The sequence below is a fragment of the Myodes glareolus genome, chromosome 22 (genome assembly GCF_982192425.1).
Source record: "Myodes glareolus chromosome 22, mMyoGla1.1, whole genome shotgun sequence".
NCBI lineage: Eukaryota > Metazoa > Chordata > Mammalia > Rodentia > Cricetidae > Myodes > Myodes glareolus.
The window spans coordinates 54,315,277-54,328,791 of record NC_142047.1 but is presented as its reverse complement, the minus strand read 5'-3'; the positions used below and the strand labels follow the sequence as shown (position 1 = coordinate 54,328,791).

The 13,515-nt window shown below is 45.7% G+C and overlaps 1 protein-coding gene and 1 long non-coding RNA gene across 2 annotated transcripts in view; one reads left to right on the top strand and one right to left on the bottom strand.

The window, feature by feature from the left end:
• Galnt2 (polypeptide N-acetylgalactosaminyltransferase 2) overlaps window positions 1-13,515 on the bottom strand; it is a 124,474-nt gene that overhangs the window by 57,904 nt on the left and 53,055 nt on the right. The window contains exon 2 of the mRNA XM_085681892.2: window positions 3,728-3,821. Within this exon, the coding sequence (XP_085538018.1) occupies window positions 3,728-3,821 (94 nt within the window). The remainder of the gene's footprint in view (window positions 1-3,727; window positions 3,822-13,515) is intronic.
• LOC148118615 (uncharacterized) lies at window positions 5,953-8,248 on the top strand. The gene is made up of 2 exons (XR_015735996.1): window positions 5,953-6,151; window positions 7,613-8,248. It is a non-coding gene; the product is annotated as an uncharacterized LOC148118615 (long non-coding RNA).

Sequence of the window (13,515 nt, the reverse complement as noted above, 5' to 3'; positions counted from 1 at the left end):
AGACACCCAGTATTTCTTCTGGCGATTGCACATGCACTTAATTCCTTCCCTATGTGTAACACACACACACACACACACACACACACACACACACACACACACCTTTAAACAAACAACTCACAGAATGTGCCCTACCACTAGAATGACCCTCACTGTGGACTTGGGTGGTGACCCTGAGCTAATGTGATGTAGGTCATGGCTTGTTCCCAGTGCCCCAATGTGATAAGAATAGAGAGAGAAGAGGGGAGGTGAATGCTATGAGATAACGCTGTAAAGATTTGTCACTTGTATTGGTTTAATATAACGCTGACTGGCCAGTAGCCAGGCAGGAAGTATAGGTGGGGCAACCAGACTAGGAGAATTCTGGGAAGAGGAAAGGTTGAGTCACAGTCGTCATCCAGACACAGGAAGTAAGATGAGGATGCCTCATTGAGAAAAGGTACCACATGGCTCAACACAGATAAGAATTATAGGTTAATTTAAGTTATAAGAGGTAGTTGGTAATAAGCCTGACCAATAGGTCAAACAGTTTATAAAATATAAGCCTCTGTTTGTTTCTTTGGAACTAAATGGACAGCTGTGGACGGGAGGGACAGAAGCTTCTGTCTACAGGTGGATGTGTGGCATAGGAATATTCTGGATCTTTTGGCAATTTTGCTATGAACCTAAAACTTCTTAATGATGTGGGATTCCCCTCTGTATGCTGTAAATACCATTGGTTAATAAAGGAACTGCTTTGGGCTTATGGCAGAGATATAGGGGTACAGAGCTAGGTGGGGAAATCTAAACTGAACGCTGGGAGAAAGAAAGGCAGAGTCAGGAGCACGCAGCCCAGTGCTGGATGGAACTTTAGCTGGTAAGCCACAGTCATGTGGCGATACACAGATTAATAGAAATGGGTTATATTTATATGTAAGAGTCAGCCAATAAGAAGCTAGAGCTAATGAGCTAAGCAGTAATTTAAATAATACAGTTTCTGTGTGATTATTTCAGGTCTGAGCCACTGAGCTGCTGGGACCCAACAAGTGGCCTCCTTCCAACAAATTGGCACCCACGGGGCCAACTAAAATCCACTTAAAACCTGAGAGGACTTGCAAAGGAAATCTAAACACTGAAAAAAAAGTTTAGCCTCATCCCCCTCCCCCCCCCCAAAAAAAAATGGGCTTTGCTTGCTGGTGGCACGCTGCAGCTCCTTTAGGAGAGGTTTTCCTGATTTTGAAGAAAGAAAAAAAAAAAAGCCGTGTGGTTTTAAAATGCCGGCTTTCTGGGCCGTGCAATCAGTGCAAACTCTGGCTCTTTCAGGAGACTGAGCATTCGAAAGGGGTTTGTGAGCATTGTGCTACAGCTTGCTTGGTGGCAACAGGATCGGGTGTGTGCCTAAAGATGGGACACTATGCATGGCTCTCGGAGGCAGCAATCAGCTCTGCCATGCTGGACTGGGCAGGGCAAGCAGGAAGTGCCATATTTCCCCTAGCAATGGTGCAGCTTAAGTTTTTAAGAAGTGCTTAGCATTTTAAGAAGCAGTCCTGGGCAGAAAATAATTGTAAATACACAATAAAGACAAATTCAAATGGAAAAGACCTCTAAATGGGTCACAGTGTTGGATAAATGTATGTAGGTTTAGGAGAGAGAAGAAAAAAAAAGAAGTAAATGGTTTTTAAAAAATAAAACAAAGTCTTTAAAGAGACAGCGTATAGTCATAGATTAAAGGAGTAAGGATAATTAAATATTAAAAAGCAAGAGAGTAAAAAAAATAAGCCATGGAAAGATGAAATACACACAGAGCTTGAATTATGTATATTATTGTGTTTTAATTTTTTGACTGCAGAGAGACATTCAATTCTTGGGACTGCTAAGCTAAACCAACAAATATGTTTTAAAGGTTTCTTGACTTCAAAGTTTGAGTCTATGAATATGTTGCTTTGGAAAAGAGGTTCTTCTTTTGTTTCCACAGAAGATGAAAACCTGTGGATTTCTTCCAGACTAATGTGGTTTGATGAACCAAGACCCCCAGAAAGGTTGCCATGAACACCACCAAAAAGAAAATACTTTGCCCAACAAAAAGCAGGAAGCAAGTATGAAGAGAACTATGCCCATATTCCCAAAAATTGTTTATAAATGTTTCTTGATATTTAAAAGGGGATATGCTATAGAGATGGATACTTTGCACTGGTATGGATCTTGGTTTATTGATACAAATTTAAGGTCAATTTTGTTTTATGTATATTACTGCTCTTGATTAAGGTACTGTGTTTTTGCAGCTCATTTAAAATGTAGTGTATAATTAAGAAATTCAGGTTAATAGATAATCATCTATAATAGTCAAGCTTGTAGTCATGTTAGCTAGATTTTCCTAGATGGACAGATAATGTATTTCAGATGGATAGACATTCTTCAAACCTCTCAAAGACTACAGAATATGGCATTTAAAATGTTTAAAAACTTAGGACTTATCATGACAGTGAGACACATATGCTCCTGACAGCACCAAGATACTTCAAGAGGAAGATGGGCATCAAAGAGGCTCCTTATGGAGTTTTCTAGCCATTTGAGCAAGAAACTGCTCTTGCCTGGACTGCTTGATGAACTGGACATGCAGGACCCGCAGAGAAATGACTGCGGAACTTGCCTAAAGGTAAGATGGTCCTTCAGGGTTCCTGCTTCATGAAAGAGTCTGCCAAATATTCTGCAGGACACAAAAAAATGTGACAGACAAGTTGCCAATATAGGTTGGACTGTCTTTGAAATTTCCTGCTTTGTGGTAAAGTCTGCTGGATACTATGGGCCTGTAGGCTGAAGACGGATGCCCAAACAGTACAGAACTTTGGGTGACTGTTCAGGCAGTAAAATGTCTCTGTCAATTCTAGAGTTCTGGAAGTAGCTTAAAATGTACTTCCTGTTTTCTTAGGTAACATTATATCCTTCTGGAGTCTTTGATGGAGTTGAAGAATAGATAATAATAACAGTTTTCCTTAGTTATGATGAAAGATAAAATAGATATAAATATTGTAACTGTAATTCTTGCTTGATAACTGTTTTATGTAATTTTACTATGTTAAAACCTTCTTTTCTCTTTAAACAGAAAAGGGGAGGTGATGTGGGATTCCCCTCTGTATGTTGTGAATACCATTGGTTAATAAAGAAACTGCTTTGGGCCTATGGCAGAGATATAGGGGTACAGAGCTAGGTGGGGAAATCTAAATTGAACTCTGGGAGAAAGAAAGGGGGAGTCAGGAGAAGCCACTTAGCCCCGCCGAAGACAAACGCCAGTCAGTACTTTAGCTGGTAAGCTACAATCACATAGCAATACACAGATTAATAGAAATGGGTTAAATTAATATGTTAAGAGTTAGCCAATAAGAAATTAGAGCTAATGGGCCAAGCAGTGATTTAAATAATACAGTTTCTGTGTGATTATTTTGGAGCTAAGCGACCAGGACCCAACAAGCGGCCTGCTGTTACACCTTAAGAAAAAATTAAGTTTATTTAAAATTTTTTCAAGAACTAAAACTTCAGATCCTGTGTTTATACTTTATTTTTTCTCTTTCAATAGATTCTGTTGACCACCCACCAATGTCCTGACAGAAAAAGCAAAAGTGTGGTCTTGGGCAGTGTCCAGGAGCTTAAGGGATTCACTCTCTGCCCCAAGCCGCTGCTCCTAGCACTACACTCAGGCTGTTCACAGTGAGGCGGCCACAGAAGCTTGGCTCCGGTACAGATACAGTACCTGGAGGGAGGGTCTCCACACTCTGTGCTTTGTCGTCTCCATTGCTGTGGTGAAGGTCTTTCTTTTTAATGGAGTCGATGTCATTCCAGTCATCCTGGGGAAACAAAGACACTGAGTGAGTTGTCTGTCTCTGTTGGCTCACGTTCACCCACTTCAAAGGCTGTGTCTCATGATGCCGCCACCCTGGGGGACTTGACAGTGAGCAGGGAGTGTTCCCAGCATACAGGGACTCAACAATGAGCAGGGAGTGCTCCCAGCATAGAACCATCTTCATAAACACCCAGAAGTCTAGACTATACTCTAGGGAGAAAGTGGGAGGTGATGTCTGTGGGAAGATACTTGTACTTCCCTCTGGCTGTGACCTGACCACACACCAATAAAAAGATCACTCAGAATTCTGGAATCCCAGGCTCTGTAGTGAGGACCACAGCAACTATGTGCTGAGCACAGCACTATCATGGTGGACAAATCATGGGACCAAGGTAGGCTCTGGGAAATCTAGAAGGTTTGGTTCTCTGAGCTCCTAATACGTCAGAGGGCACATTAATCCTACTGACAGTAATCCAAGAGCTCACAGGGGACTGCCAGGGAGCCAGCCTTCAGAGCAAGACATAAGCTCTGGTGGAAATTATTCCACCCATATGGGCAAGCAATTGGCTGTCATTTATCAATATTAAATCAAACTAAATAACAGTTCCGCAGCCACATAGCTTAATGCATTTTTCCACCCACTTCAGTCTGATTTCTGCAAATAAAAGTGCTTCTGTGTATAACCCAGATAGGAAAACTCCCTGGGCCCAGCCTTGGGGAAGACCACTTCAGGAGCAGACAAAGATGCTAGGCAGTAGGAACCTTCCCTGGCAGCCCCGCCTGCTCTCCACAGAGCCACACTCCTTGGACTGCCTGCTGTGTGTGTTGTGTGTGTTGTGTGTGCTTGCTGTGCTGTGTGTGCTACGCTGTGCTGTGTGGCTCTAAGGAAGGTTTCCTTAAGCTTTGGTGAACACACATATTCTCACCAAACATTACTTGCCCTGCCAATAATCTGCCTTTAAGGGAAGTCATCCTGTCCTTGGCCCCTCCTCTCTCTGTAGTCTTTCCTTCCTCCCATGGCTTCTGCAGTGCAGTGATATGGTTGGGTTTATCATGGGAAGGGCATGTGGGGGTGAGGGGAGGGGGGTGACAGACACATTGACCCCCCTCGCTCCAAACCATGTCCCGAGCCAGCCCTGCCCAGCAAAGCTTCTTTCTCAGCCTCCAATGTCTCCCAGCACTTTTGGCCCCACATGGTAACAAATGTTTTCGCATTCATTTGGACCCTATTTACAAATTTCCTTGCGGCCAGAAGATTCTAAAATGATACTTGTAATCAGCTCTTCTAATTATTGGGTTATAAGTAAACTTTCAACCCACCACTGGTGATGACTACGCAGTGACCCTAGAAACGCAGCGGCCTGTGCTAACTACAGTTTTGCAGTAAAGGGAACCATTAGAAACTAAAGCAGCCAGCTATGGCACTGCAGGGTTGCACAGTGCCACCTTTTAATTAAGCTTCCATTTCTATTTCATAGCTGGTTTGTCAGATTTTATGACTAATAATGCTTCCCCCGACCAGGGCCACCACCCTCTCACATAGTCTGGCTGCTGGATCAAGCTATTTCACCTTGAATAAAACTGAATGTGATGTTGTCTCTGGAGCTGGTGGCGCCAGTCAAATCCTAGTCTGTGACTGCCACATAATCAACACTTCCAGGTCAACTATCAGCGTTTTGGTTTTCTTTTCCTTCCTAAAATACACTTTCTTTCCACCCATCCCCCAACCTCCCATCTACTGTGTCTACCAAAACCCTAATTCTGGAGGTGGTGGATCAGCAGAGTGAAAGGCGATGAGTATGAAGAACAGACAGCTCAAGGCATTGGTGGGGTGGGGCCTAGGAGAGGGAAAGATTACTGGGCACTGTCAGGGAATAGCAATCATGCACCAGCCACCGCTCATCCAGCAACAAACCGGCAGTGTTCCTGCCCTACCCCCAAGGCTGGAGATTTTATGCAATTACAGAGGTCACCCAGCTGCTAAAAAGCTGCCCCACCGCTGACCCTCTAGTGAAGTAAGTCACCAGGGGCTCATTCTCAACATGTCATTAAAACACAAAAATATTTTTCTGAGGGTCAAACAGGACTGCTCTGTAGTGGACTTCCACTCAAAATCCCCAACAGTGAATGGTGCGGGAGAATTATCTGTATTCTGTCAATCATGTATTTTAATAAAACGCTGATTGGCCAGGCAGGCAGTATAGGCGGGAAAGCCAGACAGGAAGTAGGGGTGGAGCAAAGAGACTGGGAGTATTCTGGGAAGCAGGAAGCTCCCTCCACGACTCCTGCGCAGACCACCAAAGAGGCAGCATGTAACTTGCCCAGGTGAGAAAGGTACGGAGCCATGTGGCTAATGTAGATAAGGATAATGGGGTAACATAAGCTATAAGAGTTAATAAGAAGCCTGACCTAATGGGTCAATCAGTTTATAATCTTATGGAGTCCTGTGTGTGATTTTTCTTTGGGGTTTGCTGGCTGTGGGGTACTGGGCGGGACAGAAACCCCAACAAGCAGGCCCCTCATGTTACATATGGCGCCAACGTGTGGACAGCTGTATCCACATAAAGCCTGAGACAGCTTGGGAAGTAATTCTAGAACAAAATGACAGCATTGCGCGTGGTTTCTCGGTAGCAGCAATTTCTCACGTCTGCTCTGCTTGCTAGAGGCAAGCAAATGCTCTCATCTAAAGAGGCTTCCTGACTCAGCTTTAGCTGCAAAACCTTGCAGCTCTTTAAGAGGTCCTGCCACGAAACACTTAAATGGTACTGATGAAAAGCTGAATGCATGCTTTTCGGGTTTTCAGCTGTAGCAGGAAAAAAGCTGCACTTTTTTTAAAATGCCAGCTTTCTAGGTTGTCCTGCCAGGGCAAACTCTGACTCTTTCAGGCAAGCAGTCCGACTGAGTGTGGTCTGTGAGCAGAATGATGCAGCTTGCTTGCTGGAAGGGACCTTGAAACACTGTAGAGTTGTGACAATAAAAATGGCTCCAGGGGCACCTCTGCCATGAGGCTGGAAAGTTAAGGAATGGGCTGGATCTAGCTGTCAAAGCCACAGCTTTAGTCCTACCGATACTGCTTAGTAAATTAAAGGCTCACGTGATCAGAAAAAGAGAGATATACAGTAAAGAGAGATTCAAAGAGGAAGAAAACCTCTAAATGGTTTACAGTGTGTTAAAAATATATGCAGGATAAAAGTTAAAGTTCTTAAAGTAAAAAGAAAGAGAGTAGTTGGGTGTGGTGGTACACACCTTTAATCCCAACACTTGGGAGGTAGAGGTACATTGACCTCTGTGACTTCAAGGGGCAGAAGTAGATTGACTTCTGTGACCTCAAGGTGTGGTAGCACACGCTCAATGTACACATCTCAATGCCTGGGAGGCAGAGACAGATCTCTGTGAGTTCAAGGTGTGGTAGCAGGTGCCTTTAATCCCAGCACTGGGGAGGTAGAGACAGGCAGATCTCTGTGAGGTCAAGGACAGCCTGGTCTACAGAGTTATTCCAGGACAAAGATATACAGAGAACCCGTCTCAAAAAGTAAAAGTAAAAATAAAAGAAATAGAGGTTAAAATAAAGCCTCATAAAGATGGAAAATACACAGAGAATCCTGATACTGTATGCTATTATGCTCTCTTTGAATTGTTTGAAGGCTGAGGGAGGAGCAACAGCTGCTAAAAGACTCTGGTTTATAAATGCTGCTGAACTAACCCAAGATAGGTATTTTGAAAATACCTTGGCTTCAAAACTGAAGTCAAAAGGTATGTTACTTTGGAGAAAAGATTTTGCTTTTGTTTCCACAGAAAATGAGAGGCTGTGGATTCATTCTGAGTTAAGAAAAATCAGGTTCGATAAAGGAAGACCACCTGAGAAATCTCCGATAGGAACAGATGGCCCAGATGACAGAGTTCTAAATCCAGAACAGATTCAAGACTGCTGCCTGAGATGATCAAGACTCACAGGATACGTCAGTCAGGACTTGATTATAACTCTAAATTTTCTTTAGGTCCCCATAAGATCATCAGCACCCCCAACCAGCAGGAAGTAGCCTGAAATACTACGCCCACATTCCCAACAAATGGACTATGGGTATTTTCCTTTGTTTAAAAAAAAAAAGAGGGAAATGGTGTGGGAGAATTATCTGTATTCTGTCAATCATGTATTTTAATAAAACACTGGTTGGCCAGGCAGGCAGTATAGGCGGGAAAGCCAGACAGGAAGTAGGGGTGGAGCAAAGAGACTGGGAATATTCTGGGAAGCAGGAAGCTCCCTCCACGACTCCTGCGCAGACCACCGAAGAGGCAGCATGTAACTTGCCCAGGTGAGAAAGGTACGGAGCCATGTGGCTAATGTAGATAAGGATAATGGGGTAACATAAGTTATAAGAGTTAACAAGAAGCCTGACCTAATGGGCCAATCAGCTTTATAACTTATAGAAATCTCTGTGTGGTTGATTTTCTCTGGGACTTGCCCGCTGTGGGGTACTGTGCAGGACAGATACCCCAACAAGCAGGGCCTCGTACTACAAGTGAGAAGGAAAAAGAGGAGGGCACGAGGGAGCAGGAGGAGCCACAGCCTGGGCTATCCCCAGAGAGGGACCGTCTATGCAGGCACTGAGAACACTGTTAATACAGCCATCACCAACCCTACTGTCAAACACCAAGTTGAGGCACATTCTGAACCCGGAGTCCAGAGGGCTGGAATCCAGACTAGGGCATCTATCGTGCCACCTTCTAAATGAGGTAGCTGCTCTCTCCACCGACTAAACCACTATAATGAAGGAATATTGTGGAAATTTCTTCAGCCAATAGCTTTTAAGATACCGGCCCACTTTGGGTGTGGTCTCAGCACTGTAAGTGCAGATAAAAAGTGTGTGTGCCCCCCCCTTTTTTTCTGGATTTGGTTCCAGGTTCTAGTTCCCAGCGAACACAGAGGACTGCAGATTCCCTCTCTCCGTCAAGCCTACAAGCTATGGACTCAACAGGCACAAATAGCCTCTCCCCCCAATGCTGTATGAACTTGGGCAAGAGCAGAGAACCAGCAAGCACTCTGGGAGGGCTCTGGGGAAGGTTGTGCACTGTGTACAGATGTAGGTTTCAGGGAAACCCAAGGGAGGGGAGGAGTAAGGATAGGGAGGGACTCAGGCATGGGCAGCCCCCAACATGAAGCAGAAGACAAGGTAGACAAAGGCACCTTGAAGTTGTTCTAAAAACCCCTCTTTGAAGACGCCAGGCCAAGTGGTCAAGATACAGATGCAGTATAAAGAAAGGTCACACTGGACAAGTCTAGGACAAAGAGATGAAGGTCAAGTCTCACCAGGAAAAAAGAGATCAGAGGTGGCACCAGGAATCCAACTGGACACCCTGGACTAGGAGCAAGGCAGGTGGCTCTGGTCTGGAAGCAAGGCGCACCTATGAAGCCCTGAAGGAGGAATCTGGAAACCGGGTGGAGTTCAGGAACACATATATTACCCATGCTGCCCCCAGGAAGAGACCACGGGTGGGTCAAAGTGGAGCATGAAGGGTCAGTACTGACAGAGAAGCAGAGCTAAGAGTCCTAGCTGGGAGCCTGAGTCTAAGCCTGGGGTTCTAGGCAGCGCCCAGTCAGTGATAATACAGTCTCACTAGCACTGAACTTCAAAACTGGGAGGCTGGGTGAGCTACCATGACCTCCTGTGGCCCAGGTTTTCTGTCACTGGTGGCCTTTCACACGAGCTACTTATTCACAAGTACAGCATGTAGCATGCAAGACCTGCAGGTCCTCTGTGGTCACAAGAACCATTCACATCCCTCTGGTGTGCCCTTAGCAGTGTGGTGAATGCTTGGTGAACGCAGCTAGGCAACATGCTCCTCCATCGGTCAGCCATGATCACTTTAAGGCTCCTCACGTCTACAGGCATTAACAGCATATCTAATCCAGCAGCACTGTTCTAATATGAAAATGTCCTAATGTCACCATGTGGTAATGCCCTGTGCTCAGGGTGCCTGTGTCCAGGCTGGGGAGCAGGCACTGTGCTTCTCCTGCTATGAGGAAGAAAGATAGTCTGCTTAGTGGTTGGTATATGCCCGTGAGGTAGGAGCAGGAACCACATGGTTTGTGCCATGTTTGTAACAGGCATAAAAATATCCCTCTGAAGAAAAGAGAAAATAAACAGGCTGTTTGAAATCTCCCCTTCTGAAACACATTTAGTAAATGTTAAATCATCTCAGTTACTAGACCATATGTCAGGCACAGAACAAGTCCCCAAAATACTCCTGAATGTTGGGTTCCTCAATGTCACCTGTCAGCATCATTTAGAGACTATTTGGTAGTTGTCACCAAGGCTGATCAGAGCAGCAACACTTGCGTTTATAAAAAGCCAGGTTTCCAGATTCTGAAAGAGGCGCTTACTCAAACTTGGAGCTCGTCTCTCAAACTCAGGCACTCCATACCCACCGAGGGGCCATTCAGCCAGAAGCCAGGCTCTCAGAGCATATCAGACCACACCTCCCACAGCCAAGCTCTTCCACCAAGGGACCCAGAAGGACTCGGGGACTATTGGCTGCTTCTAATTCCTTGGGGTTGGTGTTCTACCATGGTGGAGCAGAAGAAAAACCACAGGTTCTCCCTGACAGGGGGAAGCACCTGCTGCCCACTGTGTCAGGGCCTCACTTTGACTGGGAGCTACTTTTCTTGTTGTGACCAAATACCCATAAGCAGTTTTAGTGGATACAGCCATCGTGGCAGGGAAGGCATGGCTGGGACACCTTGTGGCTAGGGGTGGGGTGATAAGAACAGAGGCTGCCTGCTCACACCTCCCCAGGGAGCAGACACAGGACAGAAAGAAAGGCTGGGTTGTATTCCCCAGGGCTGCACTGTAGAGATGCACTTCTCTATCTCCTTAAGTTTCTACAACCTTTCAAAATAGTGCATCAAACCAAGCAACAGACAGACAGTGTACTGGGAGTCCACAGAGTCTGGGCGAGGCCCCGGGCAGGAGGATCACACTGTACGTTACAGGTTTCCCAACACAATCTCTGCACACACTGATCGCTCTGCCTTAGAAAGCAGACTGAGCTTCGTTTATGGTAAAAGGCCTGCTGGGAGCATGGGCTGGGCTAAAGAAGAAGAGCAGCCCTCCTAACCATCTCCAGCTGTGGAGGGGAGGACTGGAACCACAGTCATGTTCGACGGATCCCTGCTCCATCTCTGAAGCCATTTGCATCACACACAATGGAAAGTAGTGAATCTTCTGGTCTCACCATGAAGGAATGGCACTGGGACACATCGGAGAACAGTAAGTGCCCACACCAGTCTTCCGAGCCCACACAGACAGCCCAGAGCCTTCACTGGGATAACAGCCAAAAGGCATCAAAGTGTAGGAATCAGGAGCGGAAGGGAGGTGAAAACCGAGTTTTTAGTCTTAGTCCCAATGGCTGGTCCTAGTCAATCACACCGTGAGGGCGGGACCTGGCTGGGGTCTGAGTGGTTCCAGGTAGCTTTGGGATGCTGCTTCATCCTTATGCTCAGTGCACTCAACAGCTTGCAGAGCGCGGTCCTGCTCAGATGGGCAGAGGAAAGAATCTACTGTGACATTTGAGTTAGTGTGCTTTATACATACATTCAGTTAACCACGAACAACAGGCACGTTATTCATGTCGAAGGTCATCTGTGCATTTATTTTACTACGTGTGCTCACAGGACAGCTGCTGAGGAATGGCATGGGCACTAATCCTCTGGAGTACTGCAACCAGCTCCACCATGTAACCTTTCTCACATACACTCACTTGGCAGGGCACCCTGCACGCTCAGCACACAGATGCTGTCAAAGCTCTTTTATCTAAATGTTCTCAGCCACACACAAGGGCAATGGCTGCCAGCACCCCAGTCTGCCAGGTCCAGTAAGACAGGAGCACCTGAGACAACTGGGGAGGATTAGACTTGTGCTGGTCTGTCTGTCACCTTAGGCAACTCTGGCTATATCCTTGGGCCTCAGTTTGCTAATACACAACACAAAAATTAAACATACTCTATCCTTTCTCCATAAATGGCATTCTGATGGGTTCAGTGACTGCAAGGCAGGATGCAACCTAGATCACACTGAAGACCTCCACTGAGGAAGCCTTTCCTCCTCGCGCAGAGCCTACGCAGGCTACTGCAGCTATTACATGTCCTCGGGTCTTACTCTGACTTGTCTTTAAAAGAATGTTCACTTCTACAGTCATCTCCCCATACATGACCCCATGAGAAAAACACACCAGACGGCACAAGGGACATTCTACAAATCCTTAATTGGGACTCATAAATAAATAAGCAAATAAGTAAATAAATAAATGCAAAAAACACAGAATGAAGTGTAAGAGGAGTATCGCAGCTAAGAGGAGCCTAAAAGGGTCAGGATTAGATCTTGTGCCTTGGCCACGTGAGGATCAGGGTACCACAGAGCCAAGTTGCAATGCCACCTTCCTCCCAGTAGGAGCCATCAACCACAAGATTCCTTGTCATGGCTTGGCTCCTGTAACATGGTCCTTCTCTGGGCAGTTGTGTGGACTGAAAGGGAAGGAGACTTTAGGTGACGTGTAGGAGCCCAGGAACCCAGGGGGTCGGGTTAAAAACTAAAAGATGTGACTTCACACACTATGTCCAAATACACATTCCCTACAAGTCACCACACCTGGGTGTGCATGTGAATACAGAGACAAATAAAGCGAGAACTTCAGTGAATAAAATACCCATATTGGCATCCTATGAATGTAAGAACTGAATGTTGAGAATGAGAATTCTGTACAACATTCACAAAGTTCTCCAAACCTAAAGTTTTAAAAATTATAAGTACAAGGCTCACACAGATCTCACTTACACAAAGAGAAGGGGTTCCTAGGCCAGTATCTGTCATCTGCTTATGTCTGGGGGGCAGGGTCCTTGGACTTTCTGAATGGCAGTTTTAAGCAATCATGCTCCCAACCCCCCCTTAAAGACGCTAAGACAGAAATCTCTTGAGATAATGCTGAGTTACTCAATGTACTATAAGATCAGTCAGCCCTAGGATGATGGAGGAGAGTCTTCTATCAATCTGTTGCTTTCATTGGTTAATAAATAAAGAAAACTGCTTGGCCTGATAGGTCAGAATATAGGTAGGCAGGGAAGACAGAACAGAATGCTGGGAGGAAGAAGGTAGTGAGGCAGACGCTATAGCTCTCCTCTCCAAGATGGACGCAGGTTAAGATCCTTCCTGGTAAGCCACCACCTCGTGGTGCTACACACATTAATAGAAATGGGTTAATCAAGATGTGAGAGTTAGCCAATAAGAGGCTGGAACTAATGGGCCAAGCAGTGTTTAAATGAATACAGTTTCCATGTAATTATCTCGGGTAAAGCTAGCTGGGAGCCGGGCCGCAATCCCCCGCTCCTGCTACAGAGTGGTAATGAACTCCACATAAAACCAGAGAGGGCTTAAAAAGGGGGGGGGGGGGGAGTTTAACACAGCTTTTTGCTGTTTGCTAGGATGTGCTGTAGAGAGATTTCCTGTTTCAGCAATAGCAGCAGAAAAAAAAGCCGCGTCATTTTAAAACATGGCTTCCTGGGCCCTGCCACCAGTGTAAACTCTGGCTATGGAGCATTTCTAGGCCCGGACGTTTGTGTGCCCACTCGGGGTCAGGAATAAAGTTGCTAAGACCATGCCCATGGCTTGACTCTTCCTGCCTGAGTAGGCAGTGGGATCAGGTCT